This window comes from Anser anser, assembly GCF_964211835.1.
Source record: "Anser anser genome assembly, chromosome: 8".
Taxonomy (NCBI): domain Eukaryota; kingdom Metazoa; phylum Chordata; class Aves; order Anseriformes; family Anatidae; genus Anser; species Anser anser.
Genome location: NC_139728.1, coordinates 14,858,320 through 14,880,298, shown reverse-complemented (window position 1 = coordinate 14,880,298; position 21,979 = coordinate 14,858,320). Strand labels below are relative to the sequence as shown.

The window sequence follows — 21,979 nt, the reverse complement described above, 5'->3', positions numbered from 1 at the left end:
GCAAAGTGCTTCAGTGTCCACCTCAGTGCGTGTTTTTCTGTAGGTGTCTCTTACTCAAAACTAAGCCAAGGAAGGGGGAAGTACAACATTTGAGACACTTGCACCCGAAAGGAAAATTGCACCCGAAAGGAAATGCTCTTCCTATAGATCTTTATAGATCTAAACCACAACAGATCTTCATTGTGTTTGGCAGCTGTGGTATAAAAAGTACAGCTTGTTTAGACGTTCCATGGATCCCCTTGCAAAGAACTCTCTCTGTTCTCCCTTCCACATGCAGACATATTTCAAAATGTACTAAATGATCTTTATGATGTTATCACATTAATTGTCAAATTAAGCCTTCAGTTTATAATTTACTAGGCATCGAGGATCTATGATAGTTCAGTATTGTAGTCTGAGGTTGAAAGAAGGCAAAGAAAGAAATTGCCCTTGATGAGCTTTCTGCTTTAATAAAGGAGACTGCATTTTGTAACCATCTGTGCAGTAAGAAAACAATTTAACCCTGTCAAAGCAAAAATGAGTAATTTGACTTGTATCTACAGATTGAGCCTTCCAGTCATCTTGCTGTGAGGAAATAATGGTTGTAGAAGAAAGCAGGTTCTCGCTTGTTTAAGAATTACGGAAGGGATTTCATTGTCTTCTTGCTTCCCATCCCCTTTGCACTGTTAGGCCATTGACAACCTGAGATAATGATTTATTTTAAGGAAAATTAAAAGGTACGTGTTAGAAAAAGGAAAAGCAAACTTCTAAATGTCTATTTATTGACTTATTTAACTTTTGTTCAGGTCTTATGTAGGCACATCCATTTCCTGACGATTAGACAATCTAAAGCTTTCAATTTGTGAAAATCCCACTGTGATTGAAATACACCTTAATTAACTCATATCCATGTCTGCAAACAGGTTTTTATTTTAATGTGCAAGAGTCTAGAGGAGCTGTTGGAACTTCCATGTCAGGAAATCTGGCTCCTCTAAATGTAGTTCTAAAATTGAAGTTGTGGAGTATTTTAAACAAACTTTATTCTCTCTGCTTGTCCCTTTAATTCATTAGTATTTCTTTTGCTGTGTTTACATCTAGAAGCTTCAATTCTAAGGGCTATCTTTCAGCATGGCAATAACTGACATGCACCTACTAGAGCTTCTACTCTCAGTCTGATCAGCAGTGACACCACCGATAATTAGGCTCCCCACCTTCATTTTTGTATGTGTTGGTGTGCCTGAAGACGTGCAGGGTCTCTGCCACTTTGAGTCAAACAGAAGAATAACTGTAGATTAGGGTAGAAGGAAGGCTGCTCCCATGTGCTTGTTAAAACATTTACTACTTGTTATTCAAGAATCTTCTGTACAGTAAGATGATATTTGAGTGAAGTCTTGCTTTTTGTTTCTAAGTTTCTAGTGTGTGTGTTTTCTTTTCTTGCAGAAATAGGGATGACTGCTGTGATCAGAGCTTTATATGAAACTTAGTCATGAGGTTCTGTTGAGGCTTGGTGTCACATTTCTTCTTTTTTCTTTCTTTTTTTTTTTTTTTTAAATTACAGGTTGAAGGAAATCCTGCTTAAGCATGCTTAATCTGTCTTTTAAATTGGAGTGTCAGCTTGTTTTTTACAACTAGCTATTAATGTAGTTTCTGGGCTGGTTATTGTTTGTAAGGGTTTTTTGCTTTCAGTCTGGTTTCTCAAAGAAATGAGACTTATGTGATTAGACTGCTGGTGTGCATCTCCTCCTAACTTTTGAACCAAGTTTGATAAAGAGGGAGAGTTCTCAAGAGTGTTAAGCTCCAGCCAGTTATGTGGAGGTTTTCTGGTGTGTAGAGGACAAACTTTTCATACCTCCTGTTTCAAACATTTCATGCAGGACAAATGTCCTGCTATTCAGGGAGCTAGTTGTTTTTCTGATGAACAGAAGGTAATTCGTTATTTTTTGTATAACCTGCTATATTAATATGAGATTTTCATAATGTTAGGTGTACCTGTGAAGAGGAGCTTTTTGAAAATTTGACATGCTGATGCAAATGAAATACTAAGATGCAGGTGCTTTTAGCTGAGGGGTAAGCATCATGCTTGTTGAAGGTGGAAAAGGTCTGCTGTAAGAGAAGAGAGTGGCGCCAGCTTTATTCCATCAGGACGTCCACCTGAAAAAAACCCTATATCACTCTTGTATTCATTGGTATAAAAAGAACTTTATAACACTGAAATTGTGGAATTTTGGGAAGGTACTGTTTGACACTTCTTGGTGAAATGAAACCATGAATTGCTTTACAGATTGAAAGAGATTGCGTTGCTGAGATATGAAACTTCATATTGCTTTATTTAAGTGCTGTGGGGTTTTGAATGCTCCATTAAAACATTAATCCATAGCAAAACAAAAATAGAAATTCAGGTCAGTAGTATTTTGATGGCCGTTAAAATTGGACAAATGAAAAAATGGATTTTTTGTCATTTTTCAAAAATGAGGCATAAGTTGGGTCTTAATCATTTTGTTTAAAAGGCTCTCTGGTGAGTCCTACAGTAACTTTTTACAAGGTTATATTTTTCAAAAGTGTTTAGAGCATTATTATTTTGTTGTGCGGATCTTTTGGAAAGTAGTGTGACTTTTGGTTATCCTGTGAATTTTCCATGCAAAGGAAAAGTAGAGGAAAAAAAATATGTTTAAAAGAGTAATCAGGAGCCTGCTTTTAATGTGGTCATGGAAGTTGAGCTATGTGAGTCGTATCACTGCAGCAATAGTTCCTTGATGCTAGTCACTGAATTCCAGCTTGATCCATGTTCAGACTTTTCGATGGTGGGATCCTGACACGAAGCAGAACCGGAAGCTCTTGCTCTAAAGTGATCAAAATTTGAAACTACCAAATCCAATAAAAATCAGTAAGTGAATCAGTTGAGTGTCAAAACTCATCTTTTAAGATTTTGGTTTGGTAATCTCAAATGTTATCAGCAAAACTGTGATCAAGACGTAGATATTTTTATCTTCAGAGCAAGATACAGATACTTCAGTCTTCAAAGTAAAGTTTAGCCTTCAGATTTGCCACAGTGCGAAAGTCACTGAAACATTACTAATGTTTTGCATCAGAACTGGAGGAGCTGGATGTCTTTATGCCTACAGGGAGGGGGAGAACCAGTGAATTTATAGTGAATTTACCATGTATCTTCCTCAAACAGGTTTATAAACTGTAGTTCTCTGCAGCATCCCTTTCACTAAAGCTAAAACTTTGAATAAATGTTTACTAATATTTCCCATATTTTTAAGGTTAGGGGTATGTATTGCAAGCATATTTCACGCACCTGATGGCAGGTTTTGAGAGATGTTAAGTTTTATTCAGAGTTATTACATAAGCACAATATACTTTTTCAGTAACTTGCAAATATTTTAAATATTACAGTTCAAAACATACAGCAATGATAAACTGAAATTACCAGCTAATTTGTTTGTGTTAGTGGTTTGGATGACAAAGTTAATAAAAGCGATGAGCTAACTTTCATATTTTCACAATTACTGAAAGTTAAATGCAGAAGCATAAAATAATGTCCTGCCCATGGCAGGGGGTTGAAATTAGATGACCTTTAAGGCCCTTCCAACCCGAACCATTCTGTGGTTCTATGAGATACCTAAGCCATTTAGGAATGCAAGGACTTCAGGCTATTGTTTGTCCTTAAAACTGCTGGATGAGGTCTTGTTCCTACTGCAGGTGGTTGGAGAAGTGAATCTTTTGAGCCAGGCCCCTCCATAATTTCAGAGCCCGGGGATGGCTTTTCTTCTGTGAAGAGGGGTAGGTCAGTTCTGTTCCTGTTGAAATGCAGTAGGTCTTTTGCATGGCTGGGCCCTTAATTTTGTGTGTCCCTGATTTCTTAGAGATCACCAATGTTATCCCCTGTTCTTCCTATTGCTTGTGGCAGGTATAGAAATAAGTATGTACAGGACTGGCTATTGTATGTGTTTTCGGCAAAATTCACGTGCTAACAGTTAAGGAATATTTATATGTGTATCTTACAAATAAGTTAGGAAGCAAAGAGATCCTTCTCTAAATGAGATGGGTGTTACTGAGATGGATTTACGACATACTGAGGGGAGAGAGTGAGGATTGTGACTCTCTAATTATTCAACATCTTGCTCATCAGTGTTACCATTTCCCAGTGCTGGAAGCTCCCTTTCAGGTAGCAACCCATACTCATTTAGGAAAGACTCCACATCCACAGCAAAGAATTCCTCGTTGAATTGTTCAGAAACGCTAATGAAATTGCTCAGGAGCTCCCCACCCTTGTAGACGAGCAGGGTGGGAAGCACTTCATCAGAGAAGCGGTCTCCAGCCCCAGTGTTGGAGGCCTTGATCTTGCAGAACTTCACAGTGGCGTACTCGGCAGCAAGGCAGGTTAAGCTGCTGTTCAGAGCGTCACAGCCCTTGATGCCGTCTTCATAAATGTGGACGATGACGGTGGTAGTCTTCCGTTCTTTTTCAATGGCTTCCAGGAACTGTTCTCCGTTTTGCAGCTCACACAGATAACCATATTTAGGCCCAAAACTTAGCCTCTGGTGCATATCCTGCATACAGCGTTTGCGGTATTTTTGTAGGCAGCTTTCATCTTCTTTGTCATCTTGAATTAATTCATACTCTTGCATACTCATCTGTGAATATTGAGAGAATGCTATATAAATCAGTGGTCATTTGTTGACACTCAAACAGGAAAAGAATAAGTTGCTGTCTAAAGAATGCTGCATAGAAAGCTTATCAAGAAGAACAAAATCTTAGTGTTTCTTTATTGTCCCTTGAGACGGGCAGGAAGATCACATATCAAGGTTTTTAAGCACATTAAAAAAACTTTCAATTTCCTTAACCAAGTGTTGACCATTGAGGCAGGGAAGGGAGCATGAAAGGTCAAACTCGCAGGATTGTGAGGTATGTTGTTGTGAAGTATTCTGCTTATTTTACAGAAGTTAGTCCCTGCTGGAGAGAGGACTAGGTAGACAGTTGGATCTGTATTTTAGGTCAGGTGTTGCTATTTTCACAGTAAGCAAGTCTTCATTCTTTGGATATACTCTTGTTCTTCAATGACACTATGTAGCTGCATGCCACTTAGTGTTAGTAGTATAATCTGTGCCCAAGAGGATGTTTTATATTAAATTTACATTATAAATACCAAGTAAAATTACTGTCAGTAGTTCTGATTTGTTCTGTCCATATGACAAGACCTCTCCCAAACTGCCAAGGAATTGAGTCTGGCAAATTCAGGATTTTCATGTTTATAGACTTATGCATTTTATATGGAATCAAAATGTATTTATTTTGCTTTTTTTTTTTTCCCTCTTACCTTACGACAGAATCTATCTCTGGTGTCTTTATCATCTTTACTGAAAGACCTGTGTGGTGAAGACATTTGTCGAAGAATTTCTTTCTTGCTCAAGGGTAAGGAGTCTCTGTCTTCGCTTTCTAATTTAAACTTTCTCCAGTCATTGATCACACCTTTGGGCCCTGAGAGAGAAGAAGTTAAATGAAAAACTGGCTGCAACGAGAATCTGTCTTAAGTTCCTGCCCGTTGTTGGCTTGTCCTTCTGTGCTGCAATTTATCCACCCCTTTTCATTTCAGAGTGCTCTCCAGGAGTGCTGAAAGCCAGAGTTTTGGAACCAATGTGTTACATGGACTGCCGCCCCAACCCCCCCCCCTCCCCCCCCCAAAAAAAAAAGTTTTATTTCTAACCTGCATCACTTCGGTCGTCTGGTACATGTCATGTACCTATAAAAGGATTTTGGTGAACTACATGAATAGTTAATGGCAAAGTGGAAGCCTGTTAAAATTGGTGTCTTGGCGAAGGCCAATGTTTTGTAACTGTACATTTGTCCATCTTTATGACCAGGGTCTTTGAATACATACCATGCATAAGGAGTGGATGTTGATAGTAAAGCTAAGAACATAGGACACTCAAGATTTTATTTATTTTTTTAAAGCTATATCAGTTCCCCTTGAAGAGTAACCTGTAAGGCATTGGTATGATAATTCTGATTGTAATGCAGATCTTGCTCTTTGGAGCTGACTGATTGGCTAAATTTTTTTGAGGGGGGTGGGGGAAGACATTTCCAGCTCAAAATTCCAGTGTTGTTTTTCAAAACAAAACATTTAAATCTGCACCTTAGATTATAAAGCAAAAACAAGGAGTATTTCAGTGTTTTCAGAGGTGAATGGAGGATTTAGAAAAGGCTAGGTAAGAAGCTCACCCTCTCATGAGAGAGAGGAGAGTACTGCTGCCAGTTGCTACGAGTCTGTTTTGGATTAAATTTCAACATCTCAAAGAGACAGCTAAAAGCACTACACCCCTAGGTGGAAAGGGAAGGTGAATTATCTTTTGCAAATAAGATTCCAAGACAGGAATTAACCTGAAAGTCTTGGCATAGTAATAATGATTTAAGTATACAGTGACCTGATTTTCCAAATTATTTAGAAGCCTAAGCGTGGATGTTGTGCCTACGTTTAGGTCTCTGGAGGAGGAAAAAAAAAATCTTAGCCAACAGCAGCAAGGCTGCTTGGGAAACTTGGGAAAGAACCCTAAAAACAGTTGTTATAAGAGGTACAAGAGTTACAGCACAAGAAAAAGAAGCTGTTGGAGCACAGAGAGGGATGATTGTCTTAAAGCATACAGTTACCTGTTAGGGTGATAGGATGAAGTGATAACTGTAGAACTGAGTACAATGTGAGTACTCATAAAAATTCATGACGATTGAGGGCTGGTTTAAAAAGAATTGTGGTCTGAGCAAGGATGCTTTTAAAGCTTTTAAATGCTATGCTGTATTTGCCAAAAGGATTTATAGATATATTTTTAACACTGAATGTTCCTTCCATAAGAAGGATTTTTTTTTTTAAAGTGAAACCTTGTAACCTAATTCTAGTGCATTGTGATTCTTGTTCCCACTCCCGCCTCATTCCCCCCCAAAGAAGAAGCCATTTTGTTTGTGACTGAAACAATAAACTAATAAGGTTGGCATTGGGCAGTTGCTGTCCTCAGGTGTCTGAATTTGTCATTTATTTGGAGTACAAGGAGGATCGGTGTCAAAATCAGTTTGATGTTACCTGCCCTTCTATGAGAGGCATCACTTAATCCAAAATATCATAGAGTCATAGAATATCCCAAGTTGGAAGAGACCCACAAGGATCATCGAGTCCAACTCCTGGCACCATACAGGTCTACCCAAAAATTCAGACCATTTGACTAAGAGCACAGTCCAAACACTTCTTAAACTCCGACAGGCTTGGTGCCATGACTGTGTCCCTGGGGAGCCTGTTCCAGCGCGTGACCACCCTCTCGGTGAAGAACCTTTTCCTGATATCTAACCCGAACCTCCCCTGTCGCAGCTTGACACCATTCCCTCGGGTCCTATCGCTGGTCACTAGAGAGAAGAAATTGGCGAATATTCTCACTGGATTTGCAGCATACATTTCTATGCAAGGATTTTGGCAAACCAGTGAATATACCGGGATTCTAGGCTTTCCCAGTGAGCAGAGACAGTTTAGCTTTCTTTTAGAAAACAAGTATAGTCAGTTTTCTTGCCTGTGTGTGTAGCTTGTCCTTCAAAATCTTCTTCCAAGCTAGTGTTTGCATTTTCTTCCATTTTGGTCACTGGCCCAGGAGATGCTGCAGGTTCAAAAAGGAAAGCAATTAATAACAGGATGGAAAAGGAAATAGGTATCCTTACAGCAGGATACTGTGCAGTGTGTAATTTTCTGTAGCAGTTAGGTATCAGCGAAGATCAAAACACGTGATAATTGTAGAGCTTCTCAGCAGCTTGTAAAAAGCAATTAGGATGATATGTCAATCTCTTCTTAAAGATCTCTGGCCAAACCCTTACTGAAAATGCCTGTGCAAGGGTTTCTTCATTCTACTGTTTCTTCTCAGTCATCAGAGAATATTCAGAACTTAGTGTTCTGAACACAGCATAGAAATAGTGCTAGTAAAGCTTTGTGCAAGGGGAATGGTTTCCCCATGAAAGTGGGAACGTATTGTCCAAGTCCTGCATGTGTGTCTATTTTTAAGGAATGCCCAAATAGCTCATTTCTCATACGGAGGATGGAGCTGAGTATTTGTACTTGTTGGGCAAAGAACCTCTGAATATCCTGGAGCTAGACTGCTTGAACTGGTTTTATTTATTTATTTATTACAAAACTGAAAAAAAAATGTAGGGATTATAAATCATTTTCTTCTTCCACCTGTTCTATAAAAAGGCAACCCCAGGAGCCAGTCCCCACCCAGGGGATACTGTGATACAGCAGTGCTCAAGTAACATCCTTTTTCTGTCATTTATAATGAAGTTTTTGATGGGTGAAGTAGAACCACTGATCTTTAAGGGAAGAGAGAGGTTTCTGTGTGTGAAGAATTCAGAAGATAAGCTGAGTTTTGTGTAATGCCAGAGCATTACAAAGCAGCAGGATTTGACCAGAGCGTTTGGTCTCAAACTCAGCTGGTCAGGCTGATGTTCTGCTGCACCATGAAAGTTCTTGAGGTCCTGCAACTTTCACAAGCAGATCAATTTCCTATGTCAGAAGTATATACTGGGAGAGAAAAGTACTGATACTTCAAATCCATGTTTGGTATCCTACATATTCCTCTGTATGAGCTCAGCCACCACCTAGTAATGAGTCTTTTCTCGCATTACATGTCAATCAGAAGTTTCCTTTTTAGTTTAAATTTTTAATTATAATTTCACGAAGTGTCACTGTCCACAGGAGTCTTAAGGTAGAAAATCTGAGTACTTCCATTCAGCTTAGACTAGTTTTTAGCTTTAGGTGTTCAGATGTTAGGATTTATTTGACTTCATGGCAAATCCTATCTTGAAGCAAATACTTAGATGTTATTATGCTGTGAATGTCATGTTTAAAAGTTGGTGGTGAGTTAGACCTGTATGACTTCAGTGTTGTAGTATGTATACACAAGAGGAAATGGACCTTCATTTTTTACCTATCAGCATCAAGGGATGAAGAGGAATAATGGCTGAGCAAGGCACAAAGAATCTGATGCTTGTGTGTATTGGGACTAATTCTAATTAGTAAACATGGATATGTCATTCCATACCTATATTGGTGGCAACTAATCAAACTTGTGGGAAGTCTTGCAAATTAGTTTTGGATAAAAATAGGTAATGAATTGGTAGAAATTCTATCTGTAGATAACTATAGATAATATAGATCCCAATTACTGCGTCAATTGCTATTCAGTCAATTCTGAAATAGAAATATGGAGCTAATCCCTTTTCACATGTGCAAAAGTAAAAATTGTCATGTCAGTGATATACTGCTACATGGATAAGCTGGGCCTTGTAGGGCATTCCCATCATTTACACTGGTGTCTACAGAAAACTCTACTGTGTGCTGATGCTGAGGATTGTTTTTTAGTTCATGGGGAAAGAGAAGGATTAATTCTCTGTATGCTTTGCTTTTTCATATCTTTTAGCCCTGAAAAACACTAAAAACACAGGATATGATGCTAAGCAGTCTGTTGCAGGCTTGAACCAGAAAACTGGCCACAGTTTAGGTGAACATTAATGATGGAAACTGATTGCTTAATGAATGAAAACCCTCTTTAAAATTTGTGTTACTGATCTGTTGTACCTAATAAATCTGAAAAGATTAGGTGACTCATAATAACACAACGTTGCATTTCACCACTGTTCTGAAGTGTGACATGAGGCAATAATCTTGGCAATACACAGACCAGTAAGCTGACCATAGGCCTGGGAGTGGGGAACTCCTCAGATTTAATCCTGGCCCTCAGCTGAGTCAGTCTGTGAGCCTGGAGCAAGTCACGCAAATTGTTCTCTGTTCCTCTCAGTGGAGTTATAAATATTTATAGTTTTTAGCTCAGCGCTGCGGGCACTGGGTTGTCCAAGCCAGGTGTTTCCCAATTAGACACCTGAGGATAAGGGCACATGAACATGTAACTGCAAGGTGATCCGTGGGAAGCTCAGCTAATAGCATGAGTTGGCTCTCCTCTATACATACTCTTCCATCCAAAGAAGCACAGTGAAAAAAGGCGTAAGCTGTTGCATTTACTGTTTTGTGTGGGCGATTTCCTACCCTAATGAGGGTTGGAGATTCTCCTATGTCCTAGTGAAGGATATAGATGTGGTCTTCCTTCCTTCCTTCCTTCCTTCCTTCCTTCCTTCCTTCCTTCCTTCCTTCCTTCCTTCCTTCCTTCCTTCCTTCCTTCCTTCCTTCCTTCTTTCTGTGTAATGAGACAATCATACAGCATTTTCCAAAGAAAAAAATAAATCCCTAATATTTGGGTATTTGGGTGCTACCAGGTCTGGAGCATGTTGTGTAAGTGCCTCCAGGTAGAAAATATGTCCAGCCGTTACTTGTGCAAAGTTTTAAAACCATGCAGTCAGCCTAATGCTGAGATAGTAAAGCAGGTTGTGTAAAAGAACAGTTTGTTACGACCCAGCACAAGGTGCCTTGGACCTGAAGTTGCAACTTCCCCTGCTGTGTAGGTGCACCGAGCTCTGGTGTGCATGGGAGCAGGGGCAACTAAAGCTGTCTTCTGAATGTGTCAGCAGCTTTCCGAGGAGTGACTACATCATGCAACCCCATGGATGGACCAGTGTGCGTTCACACTCCCATCTGCCAGTGGACCCTAATTAGTTGTCTGACTCTACTGTCTTTCAGAAATGTAAGGTCATCTGTTAGCACAGTGCTATTAAACCTGAGTCAGCCGTACAGCCTGGTGGACTGCAGAGCCTGGAGGCAGCAGTTAGTTGTAAAGGGGTGGCACAGGTGAGGATTATATGACCATTGGGGAATTCCTTCTCTTGTCACTCTTCGGTGCAGCTGTACACAGTGACACAGCTTCTGTTCAAAACTCTCTGGGTTGCTTTGCAACAGTTTAATTCTTCAGGCTTTTCAGTGATGATGCAGGAGTGATTTCTGAGCAGAAGCTGACAAATGCACTCTACAGTGTAGCTTTGTGTGTGGGAAATAAAGACTATGAACTCAATTTCACTTATCCTATATTACAATATTTAGATTGATGTTATCCTGTAAGCCCACAGAAGTACCTAGCTTCTCCATTTTTGCTTCTTATTTTTGGGTCACAGGGTATCCAGAACCTCTCAGGAATCCAGGAATTGACACAGCATAGCCTATCAAGTTAAGTATCCTCTGTTTGATGGAGGCTTCTGTGAAAGGCATCAAAACCAACTATAAGAAAGTGTGTGTATCAGATGGTAATAGGACAATATATTTCTGGAGAAAGCTTTTTCCTATTTGCATTTATAGGGTTGGACTTGCACACTGGAGAACTTAAGTCCCTGCCCAGTTGCAACCATCTCATATAAAATGTTTTGTGCTTTAAACCTGATTTTTTTCATGGAAATGTGCCATCTTGGATTTCTGCTAAATATTTGTTCTATGTTGGAGCACATGGTGAGAGCCAGAAAATCCTGAGATGATGGTCAAATAAAGTGATATAAAAATCTTGGGAAAGGGGGGCATTTATTTAGAAGATATATTGCATTTTCATTGATTTTTATCATTGCTTTTGACAACTGAAAACTGTTCCTTATGTTTTTATTTGAAAAATGCTGGGGTGGGGGGAGTTCCTAATCAGTTCTGCTGATCATCAGTGCTTTAGACCATACTCTGTAACATGGATGGTGACTTCCCGTATATATTTTAGGAGACTGACAATTCTATAACTTCTTTACTTCCCTGCCTTACTGTCAAACTTTCTGAGTGAACAAAGCAGAAAGTAGCGTTTCTTGCTAGAGGGTATTTGGGACCTTTCTATGTCTCCACAGCTACATCTTCAGCAAAAGCAAAGCCCAACCCCATAGCATATGCTTGAAGCTACAAATTAATTTCTGTGAGCTTTGGAGCTGTCATTCAAGGATATGTAGTTCCTGGCCATTTATATTGCTGGTGCTTATCCTTCTCATGATAAGACCAGGCAGGCCTGTCTTACTACAGTACAGAAATGACCATTTATTAAAGTGTTTCCTTTTAACCAGTATGAAATAATCCTTCCTACTTATATAGTAAAAATATCTTGTATTTTTGACCTTCACAGAGTAGTTTCCTGTTTTTACTATTCCTGCGCATGTTGAGATTTCAACGTAGCTCAGCAAGAAAGCATGTTACCTTTGCATTTGTAATAATGGATTATTTAATCCTTGTAAGATATTGCAGCTGCAAATGCAAAAATAGTATCTTTTAGTAGTAAATTATGGTTACAGGAGAGCGGAAAATAAAAAAAAATAAATCTATAAACAAACTGTAAAAGGCAAGATGTGTTCTGTAAAGGACAAAGCCAATAAATAGAAATTGCTTCCTAAAAAAAAAGTTTTGCTAGTTGTCCAATAAGTAAACACAAGAAATATTTTTCTCAAAATGTAAACAAGCTCTAGGCACAAATTTGCTGCTCTCCATATGTGCAAATCCCACTCAAAATGCTGTTCTGTTTACATAAAGTTATAAATCAGCATCATGCTAATCCCCAGCAATCAGTGGAAAATTGCCTATGAACTATGAAATTTAGAGACTTGTGGAAATGGAAGAATGAAAAGTAAACGATGTCTCAAAGCCATCTTCGTCAGTGAGATGCAATTGCAGGTTCATATTGAGCTGTGTGTGGGTGGTTGGCTAGCCAGTGTGTGCACCCGGATTGTCCAGTTGTCTCCTGCCTCATGGAAAACGTGATTCAATATTAACAGCATTTCCCTCTCTCCAAGCACCCATTTACATCTCTCCTCTCTACTGTTTTTTCCTGTTTTCTATTTGTGGAATTTCTTCCCCATGAGGCTTGTCCCCTCTATCATTTGATGATCAACTTGGAACTTACCAAGAGGATGGAGAGTTGCTTAAGCAAGCCAAGAGGAGTAGCTATGGACTTAAATGCTTAGGTTGCTAGAAATTGGAAGAAGCAGGTGAAGTCAGATACTCTGAATGGTATGTTAAGTGTCAGTCTACATACTACTCCAGATAGACTGGAAGTAATACTGTAGCAGCTATTCTGACTTCAGTTTCTGAAGTCAGTGTGTATTTTCCTGCAGGTGCTTGTGTTTTCCTATGGGCTTTGTCCATGAGAGAGTTGTGGAAATGCAGATACAGCTGTGAAAATCTCGCGTTGGGAGATCTGAAGGACTGCTCCCTGTAGGTTCTGCGTGATCCAGTAATGAGATGTCAAGTTCCTCTTGCAGGCTGTGTTCAGTCCTTGCTCCCAGTCACTGGAACGTGGCGTTGTCCACCCCTATGTAGGTAGAGGTAATTTTCCAATATAGCAGAATCAAGAGCCCTTCACGTGCGAGACCCTGCACCTTCTGTGCTAGCAACAGTGACAAATTTCTGAGGAGCCTAATCTAAAGCTTATCAATGTCATTGAAGCCTTGTCAGTAAATAAGTGCACTTTGTGTGCACCACAGGGTGTGATCTGCACCAATGAACACAATTTGTGTGTTTGAGGTTGTTTGCACAGTTTGGTTAGTTAGGATATATGTGCATCAGACCCAGACGTGATCTGTCGCATCGCTGCTATAGTGGCTCTGTAGTCACTACATTTGTGACAGATTTTTCATTCCATGTTCATGTTGTGTTGTTCTTGCTGTTAGCTAAAACGCATGTTTGCTGAATAAGAGACATAGGGGTGAGGGTGAAGCCCATCAGTACCGAGTATTGTACCATCAGTACCATCAGCTGGTCCCTTTTAGAAAAATAAATAAAAATTCAGTCCTTGGTCATGTATGCATTTAGATTTGCAAATGGCATTAACGTCATTACATAAGCAAAACCAATGTCAAGGTCTGAGGTCAGAATTTCAGACCCATTGCCAAAGCACTGCAGAGGCAACTGAAAGCCTTAAGTGCCTTTAATCATGCAGAGCAGATCACTGACGCCGGGCACCAAACCAGGTAGCTGCTAGTCAAAGTACCTGCAGCTCCTGTGACCTTCAGCAGTGAGTGGCTCACTCCCATTTGTTGTGCTAAACACCAGTTTCAGAGCCAGCGTTCACAACCTTGGTCACCCCATTTGACCATTTGCACCAGCGTAGCGTTGCTGAGATTTCTGAATGCAGACTTAGGTGGGTAGGTGAACGTTTTGTGGGTTTACCTAGAAGATAACTTTGCTGGGGTATTACCTAGTGATTAGATCACTGTGTTTGGAGAGGAAAAGAAATCTCAAAAAGCTGGAACGGGACAATATTAGCTTAAAGAATAGGTCTTATGATAGGAAGAGAGTATAAACCAGGACGGGTTGACGCAGAAAGCTGTCAGCTTCACTGCAGATCACTGTGACGGATGAGAGCGTTACTGGATTGGATTATTTGGTCTATCCGCTTTAGGAGAGTTATGCTGTTCTTTATTTGTAAGATGGAAACATTTCAAATAGATGCAGTTCAATGTTTCATTTATCTTTAAGGCTTTGCCAATTAGGAAATTCCATAAATTCCTTATGTGATCACCCCTGGTTTCATGTCTTTGTATTAGGTTAAACGCCATAGGATAAACAAAATACTTTTTCCTTTTAATTTCTTTTTAAGAGTACTTCAAAATTTGACCTATAATTATACATGAGAAATAATTCATATGTTATGGATTATGTTTTATGGGTTGCCAATTTCTTTTGTTATTCACTTATACAAGTGCAAAATCAGATTGCCTTTTAGTATTTAAACATTTTATTTCTGGATTTCACTCTGAAATGGAGAACTAGCTCCACTTCTTTTACATCAAATAACACTTCTACCACAGTGTCACTGTGTCTTGTATGGAGAGGCAGAATGAAAACATTTTAAAACAGGACTTGTTCTGTTGTTTCAGGAAAATAAAAAATTAACCTTAATGATGTCAAATTACAGTTAACATTAACCAGATTTAAAACAAGCAAACAAAACATCTAAGTTTTGTGTATTAAATGGTAAATGTCTTTTGAAATTCAGGATTTGACTCAGGGTTTGAATTTTTGGAATGTGTGCAGTTACATATTTGTTTGTATGGTGATGCATATTTTTTCTCTTATTTATCTTGCTTTTAGTAAATGTGGATTTTATCAAATGGGATACAAGGGGAGGATGGTTGGATGCCAAGAAAACATCTATTTGCATCAAAAGCAGAGCAGCCAACATTTTCAAATGCAGATATTTGAGGCCACAGACCTCAATCCATGTTTAACCTCAATGCCTGACCTGATTTGTCCTTCGAAAGTCAGGACAGATGTTCCAGTTGATGTTTAAGTATGTATTTAGTTTCTGAACTCTAAGTAAACATCTGTACACCTGCTAGAATTGACATGTCCTTGGGAGACTTGGTTGGAGCTTTATGCAGGTTAGCAAATGCCTGCTGAATAGCACAAAGCCACAGAGAGTTTTTTTTTTTTTCAAGCCTGGTGGATGTTTGGCAGTACCTCTCATCCCAGTAAGTTGTCAAAAATCACCTATGATAGAGCTGTAACTGTGACAGTGACCAGAGAGAGATGTTTAGAAAGGTTGATGGCCATTTTTTAATGAAATTATTGTGGAGTTAATTGAAAAGCTAGAGGAAGAAGTACCTTGAAGGGACTCTTACTGCTCCTTTCTGGCAAGAAGAAAGGGCCCTGCAGGGAGGGCTGGGGGAATCAAAACTTGTGAAGTTGGGAGAACATCCACCAACTGTTTGGGGGTAAGGTTTCATCATGAGGGCTCTGGATGTGCAAAACATTGCCTGCAGAAAACAGCAAAATAAGTTTGGCTGTGAAACAGTAATATTTAATTCTGCTGGTCTTTCTTAGTTTGGTTGAAAGTTTTTAAAGTGTATACTTGTATTTGTAAAAGTATATCAGTAGGCATTCTTGTTTTTGCTTTCTTCATATCTGCAGTTTCTTATCATTATCTGCAAAAGGCAGGCTTGACTGAGCCATCAGGCTCAGTATAAATGCAGTCTACATAAACAGTTTTACTGTCAGATTTGATAGAATAGGGCAATTTATCAGAGGTTGTTTATGACAACTTTCGAATTCATGTATTCCTCATTCCTGGCTTTCTCTGACTGTTAATATACATCTTCTGAGATGTGTGAAGATTTTGTTTGCCATGTTCCCGTCATTTGAAAAGTTGTGTTAGCTTCCAGTTCTGATGCTTGATAACACTGGATTAGTACCTCTCTCTGCAGCTGGACCTGCTCACCCCAGTTGGGTGTCCCTGTGCAACTTCTAATGCTTTGGGCAAGCTAGGGCAGTCACTCTTGACAGGGAGTATTTTTTAAATTCTTGGTTGCTGTATTAGATTTGCATATGTCTTGTGGTGATGATTCTAGGGTAAGGTAAGTCAGAGCAGACTGCTCTGGTAAGGAGCGGGGTTTTGATGTGTCTTTGACCTGTGCTCTTAAGAAGCTCTTGGGTCTTGCAGCTTGCTGCCTTGGAATTGTTCCTTTAGGACTGACAGAAGCAAGCAGACAGGGCTTGCTTGTAGTTGTGAGGTACTTGCTATTCTTCTATTCCCCTTCCCTCCCCCCCCCCCCCCTTTTTTTTTATCATTTTGGTAGACAAATAAAGCTGGCTACATATCCTTAGACTCTACCAAGTACATCTACATGTTTTAGAAGGGTTGAAGTTGTTAAACAAGTGTAACAAGATATGAACTTAAGGCACCAACAATGGGAAGCCATTTTTTTCTCAACATGATCTAGTCAACACGTGGGGTTGCTTTACAGAAAACAAGCCTGCTGCCTTTTTCAGGTGTCTTTCTGTTTTGTCGACCCTTCTAGGAAGCTGAAGAGACCAGCTGTGTAACACAGATCAGGCTGGGCTGGTATGAACCTCTCATCTTCCTTGCTGTTACATTGTTAAGCAGATACTCTTTCTGCGTTAATAGCTTTCACTCACTCTATTAATATAGGAAGAGCCACCACCTAAAGGTAGGTTGGGTTCACGGTTCTGTTCTCTCTTCCCAACTGTCCACTAAAGTTTCTTAGGCATGTGGAAAGAAGAATGGAGAAACATTTTTCTTCTGTCCTTAACATTTATGCTAACACAGTAGCTACATCTGCCAGTATTGGATGCAGAAATGTTTTCCCCTCACAGAACAAAAAGTGAAACTTGCTAGTTTTGGGATTCATTTTCATATTTATCTTAAATGAGAAGATCTGCATGTAAAAGTGATATATCCTTGATTTGTCAAAAGGCAAAAAAGACACTGAGGAGAACACAGGTAATCTTGAATAAGATCAGCACATTTTAAGTGGGAGGAAAGAAAGTTTTCTCTCTTGAGCTGTAGGGCTGTGCCAGTTGGATGTATTACAACAGCATGATTTTTACTCGACTATTTACATAAAAAAAAAAGGTTATAATGTTTTAAAAGGTATTTGATTAAATGACGGATGTCCAAGTCCCATTCCAACCAGCTGCAACTTTACAGTGTATATGGTGGGATTGCCTGGCCTTATTACTCATATTATCAGGAATAACATCTCCTCTGTATGATCCTGACATTCCTGTGGCAACTACAATTGAGTGAAACAAAAGCAGTAATAGGAATGCGTTCCTCGTGTTACTTTTATTAATGAGAAGATGAAAGCCAAAGCAGACAATAACATGTGGCCACAGAGAACCCTGGAGAGCTGTAATTTCTACAGAGTTTACATTGCTTCTTGGTTTATTCCTTTCCTGTGTAGCTCTTTTATAACATTGGTATAATTCCAGAGGTTTTATATTTTTCTTCAGCTCCTGTGATTTATTCTTAACTATAAACAGTGAACTTTCGCCAGCTAAGTTGTAAACAACTTTACACGTGGCTTGTAAAAATGCAGGAGATTAGAATTAACTTTTGTGCTTCCTTTACAGACCAAAACTATAAGTACACCTCCAGTTTTCCTATAACAACTAATGCATTTACACAGGTTTTCTGTGAACATGAAAATAAAAGTCACAATTTGGAGAAAAGGCCGTTGACTTAAAAGACATGCCTTCCCTGTCCTGCTCCAAAAACATAGCTCAGATAAACAGCATAGTAAGTCCTTTTCCTGGGACTTATATTTATTTATGTAGAAACTGGGGTGTAAATTCTGAGCCAAATTTTCTGTGTAGATCTAGTTGTTCCTAATACTCTTTCACAAGGGCTGCCACAGCTCTATCATGAGATTCTGAATATTTTACCCTTTCCCACGGTCAGGCTGCAGTTGCATCAACTCGTAATAAGCCAGTCTTGTTTGTTGCGGTGATCTAGTAGTGGTTTTTTTTTTTTTTTTCTTGAAGGTTTCCAACATGCATCTCAACACAAGAATAGAACATTAACATCAAAAGAAAATGGCTTGTTGTAACAAGAAGTACAAGATACAAGGAAGCTTATTTGCTTAGGGAAAGTGGGGGAAAAGAAGGGAAAGGGGAAAAGGAAAATGAAGGGAACAAAATAACCTTATCTGAAAAAGATCTTACTGTGAATGCCTCTGATTCATTTCAGGTGCTTCTTTTTTGCACAGCAGCACAGTGTGTACACCAATACAGTATTCAAATACCAATTTACCTCCCAGTGACAGGATTTGGAATAAAGCCCAAGTTCAGCATTACTTATCATCTGCGTGATACGAAAAGAAGAACTGCTTATGCAAAACAGAAGAAATAACAGTATCGCAGTCCCAGGTATGGGCAAAGATGTCTGAATTCCTTCAGCTTTCACTGCTAATTTCAAGGGTAAACTGACAGTGTACTCAACAGCATGAATTTCTGGTGAATAAAATAGGAAGTGAATGGCAAGTGTCTGAAAAGAGTGTTCTTTGCCATAAAACGTGTGTGGGCATCTTGTGCTACATCCCCCACCAACTCTGCAACAGCACTACTCAGAGGTTAGGTGCAGCTGTTATAGAAACTTGATGCAGAATTGAGGTACGTTCTGTAAAGGGACTAGCTCTGTCTCATCGCTGTTGTGGCTGAAGTGATAAAATAAGCCAGGTCCTGACCTCTTCTCTTTGCAGCAGCAGGTCATATAATCAAAGATGTAAGATCAAGAAGTCCTAAAGGTGTTCTGGTGATGTTTTTTCATCTCCTTCCAGTTGTGATTATGCAGCAGAGCATAACACTTGGTTAAACACAAGCTGCTGTAGGTACCAAACTCTGCAGCTTCGGAGTTAACTGCAACAGACACGAGAAGTGGATAGAACAGCAGCCATATAGAGTGCCGTATGCATGACAGGCGAGGAGTTCTGTGAGCCCTAGAAGAAATGAAATCTGATTTCCTAGCATATTTTTCTAGTGGGTTTGGTGTCTAAAAGTTTTTTGACAGGTTCAGCATTTAAAGTGTTTCTAATTGTAGATTCTCCTGCGTTAAAGCTATGAGTGCATGATAGAGCACTTTCCCTTTGGGAAAAGTAAGCTCAGATACAAAAACACAGAGTACCATAAACCAGAAAAAAACATAATAGTATTATGACAGATTATCATGATGTCAGTTAATTGAATTAATGAAAAATGATTGCTACAGCATTAACTGTCCCAACAGAACACTTCGGATGTTCAATTTGTTAGAGCATCATTTATTAATGTTACAACACAATCTCTGAAGAAAATCAAATCATAATTCATTTAACTATTTAACATTCAGTAAACACCATGTTGGTCTGTCTGACAGCAAATCTATGTTAATCCTTCCATTTTAAATATTGTAGGAGAGTCTTAGGTGGCATATCAATATTTATACTAAGTGAAAGAATACCTTCAAATCAAGTTCTAAAATTACTGACATCTCCAAGACGACTTGGTTCAGTGGCCTGAAACCCTTTTTGGACAAACTCAATTTTTGTATACAGAACTTCATGCTAACTAATCTTGAGAGGAGACAGGCATGGATAACGCTAACAGAATTTTGTATTCGTTGGGAGGGGAGACATGCTGGAAAGCAAATGGTGCCCGGACATGGCTGTAGCATGGACACCGAGGAAATCCCCAAGGCACTTTTAGAACTTGGATAAATGGCCAGTATATTTCCTCATCTGATACAGCCTGATTTCTCCTAACTCTTTCTGATGGTTTACTTCATACTGTTTGGCTTAAGTCTTAGAAACCAGGCTGTATTTTCAAATGTACTTCTTCTCTGTGACCAAATGCGATACATAAAAAAATAAACCTAGACTGCATCCAGCATACATGAGAATGAATACGAACTGCTGCCAAATGCTGCCTTCTGGGATTTTTTTTTTCAAGAAAGAAATGAGGTTTCTCCAAGTCCATGTCCAATTTTGCATGTCATGAGGTTTCAAAGGGCAACACTGCAGAACTTAATAGTCAGCAGCACTGATATGTTTGGACTTAAAATTGGTAATGAAGGCATCGGTGAGATCCAAGGCCTTATCTCATAATTCCTTTCTTTCTTTGCAAACAGTCTCAGTTTGCTTTATTTAAAAGTTTTGAAGGCCTTCCTTAAGGGATTTCTGTGAAAAGGAATAATTATTATCTTCACTGCTTTAAGCACAGACAGCATCCCTGCTATAAGAAGAAATGGTAATCTGTGGTTATCTTTGAGTACTGCTGAAGGCACAGCTATTTTAATAGGATTTCAGCAATTACGAAGGATAGGGCTCAGCAAAGGAATTACTTTGTTTGATCCTTTGTGTCAAAAGTGACAAGACTTTATTATGATATGCTTTCATTTCAAATTAAGATAAAACATTTACTTCCATGCAAAACAACTGTCCTTAAGATATTGCACAAATGGAATCATTTAAGAGTATTTTAACTGTGATGTCATATTATGAATTACTGTTATATTAGTGAAATGGCAAGAATATGCAATTATAAACCAATTTAATTTTAAGATGCCATTTTAATTTATTACTTTAATGTGTTCAAAACAAAGATACTGGTTTTGTGGAAATTCTCATCAACACTGAAGCAATTACAAAAACAAATCAATTAAATGATATTTCTTAAGAACCTTTTGAATAACACATTTTCAGCTGGCTTTATGCAAGTCCAACAGTTCTGTGTGAGGCTGAGAAAAAACAAGACCTGAACCTGACACTTAGCATGGTTGAGTTTACTTTGAAGTTGCTGCTGCTCTTACAATTTATAGAGCCTTATTCAGATGGCTGCCTTGGATAACAAGAGCAGTAGTTTGAAAATTGCTTGGGGAAGCTTTGACCATGTAGAGATTGGTAATGCTGTAGGTATTTTGTTAGGAGCATCTGAGATAGCTCATTAAAACCCAGTGTAGCTCTCTGCAGGAATCACAGTTCCCACAAAGTTTCTATCCATTCTTTTGACTGAATGCAGTGAGAAAAACTAATTGGCATTTGCTCAGTGGAGTTTCTGGTATTTTTCTTCTTTCTCTTCTATTATCTGTGGCAGTTACAATGGAAAGGGTTCTGGGTCATCAGATAGATTCTGTTGTTATGTCAGGCAAGTATATAGAGTTATTTTTTAGGGTTATCCTACTTCCTCTACTTCTTGCCCCCATCTTGCATGCCTATTTGAAATGAAAATACCAATGAAAAACTGAATTGTTTCATTTCAGCTTGAAGGACTTAATTCAAGAGTTGACACGAATTCACAAAGTCTTTCACTTTTGAAGTAGATAGAAAGGGCGACTTTGGGTTTCAATTTTTGTTCTTTTACCCAGGAAGTGCTATTCCCCTAGCCTTGGCCAGCTCTACTCATACATGGCATTGGGTAAACCCCATTGCTCATTTGTTTTACGTTCTTCTACTCATAGTTCTTGGATATCTTCTTTCCAGTAAGCAGCAGAGTAGGAATTGCTCTGTATCTAAATGCTGATTGTGAGAATTCCTCTCCAGCTCTCAGCTCAACTGAGTATGCATTGAGCATTAACATTTAAAGGCAAGAGCTGTGGTGTATGCTCATTGCAATATAATGGAGTGCTGTGTGTTGATTTATAGCAGTTCCAGCTTGTGTTTAACATTTCCCTGTATTGAGACTCAAGCTAAATCCTTCTGCTCATTCAGGAAACTCAGAGCTGAGGTTATAATTCAGTCTAACTGTGATTACCTGTATACCCTAAAATGAAGTCTATTATGTATCTTAATGTATGTTAGC

At 38.9% G+C, this 21,979-nt stretch overlaps 1 protein-coding gene across 3 annotated transcripts; it reads right to left on the bottom strand.

The window, feature by feature from the left end:
- Positions 1-726: 726 nt before the first annotated feature.
- Positions 727-18,406, bottom strand: PDC (phosducin). Of its 3 annotated transcripts, none has more exons than XM_083847136.1 (4): positions 18,371-18,406; positions 7,533-7,616; positions 5,303-5,463; positions 727-4,619 (listed from the first exon to the last, which is right to left on the bottom strand). In XM_083847136.1, the coding sequence occupies exons 2-4, from the start codon at positions 7,591-7,593 to the stop codon at positions 4,092-4,094; spliced, it is 750 nt and encodes a 249-aa protein (XP_083703262.1). In that variant the 5' UTR covers positions 7,594-7,616; positions 18,371-18,406; the 3' UTR covers positions 727-4,091. The 3 variants fall into 3 exon arrangements, with proteins under 3 accessions (XP_083703262.1, XP_083703263.1, XP_083703261.1); XM_083847137.1 differs by lacking the exon at positions 18,371-18,406 and adding an exon at positions 7,831-8,185; XM_083847135.1 differs by lacking the exon at positions 18,371-18,406 and having other exon boundaries at positions 7,533-8,181.
- Positions 18,407-21,979: the final 3,573 nt, after the last annotated feature.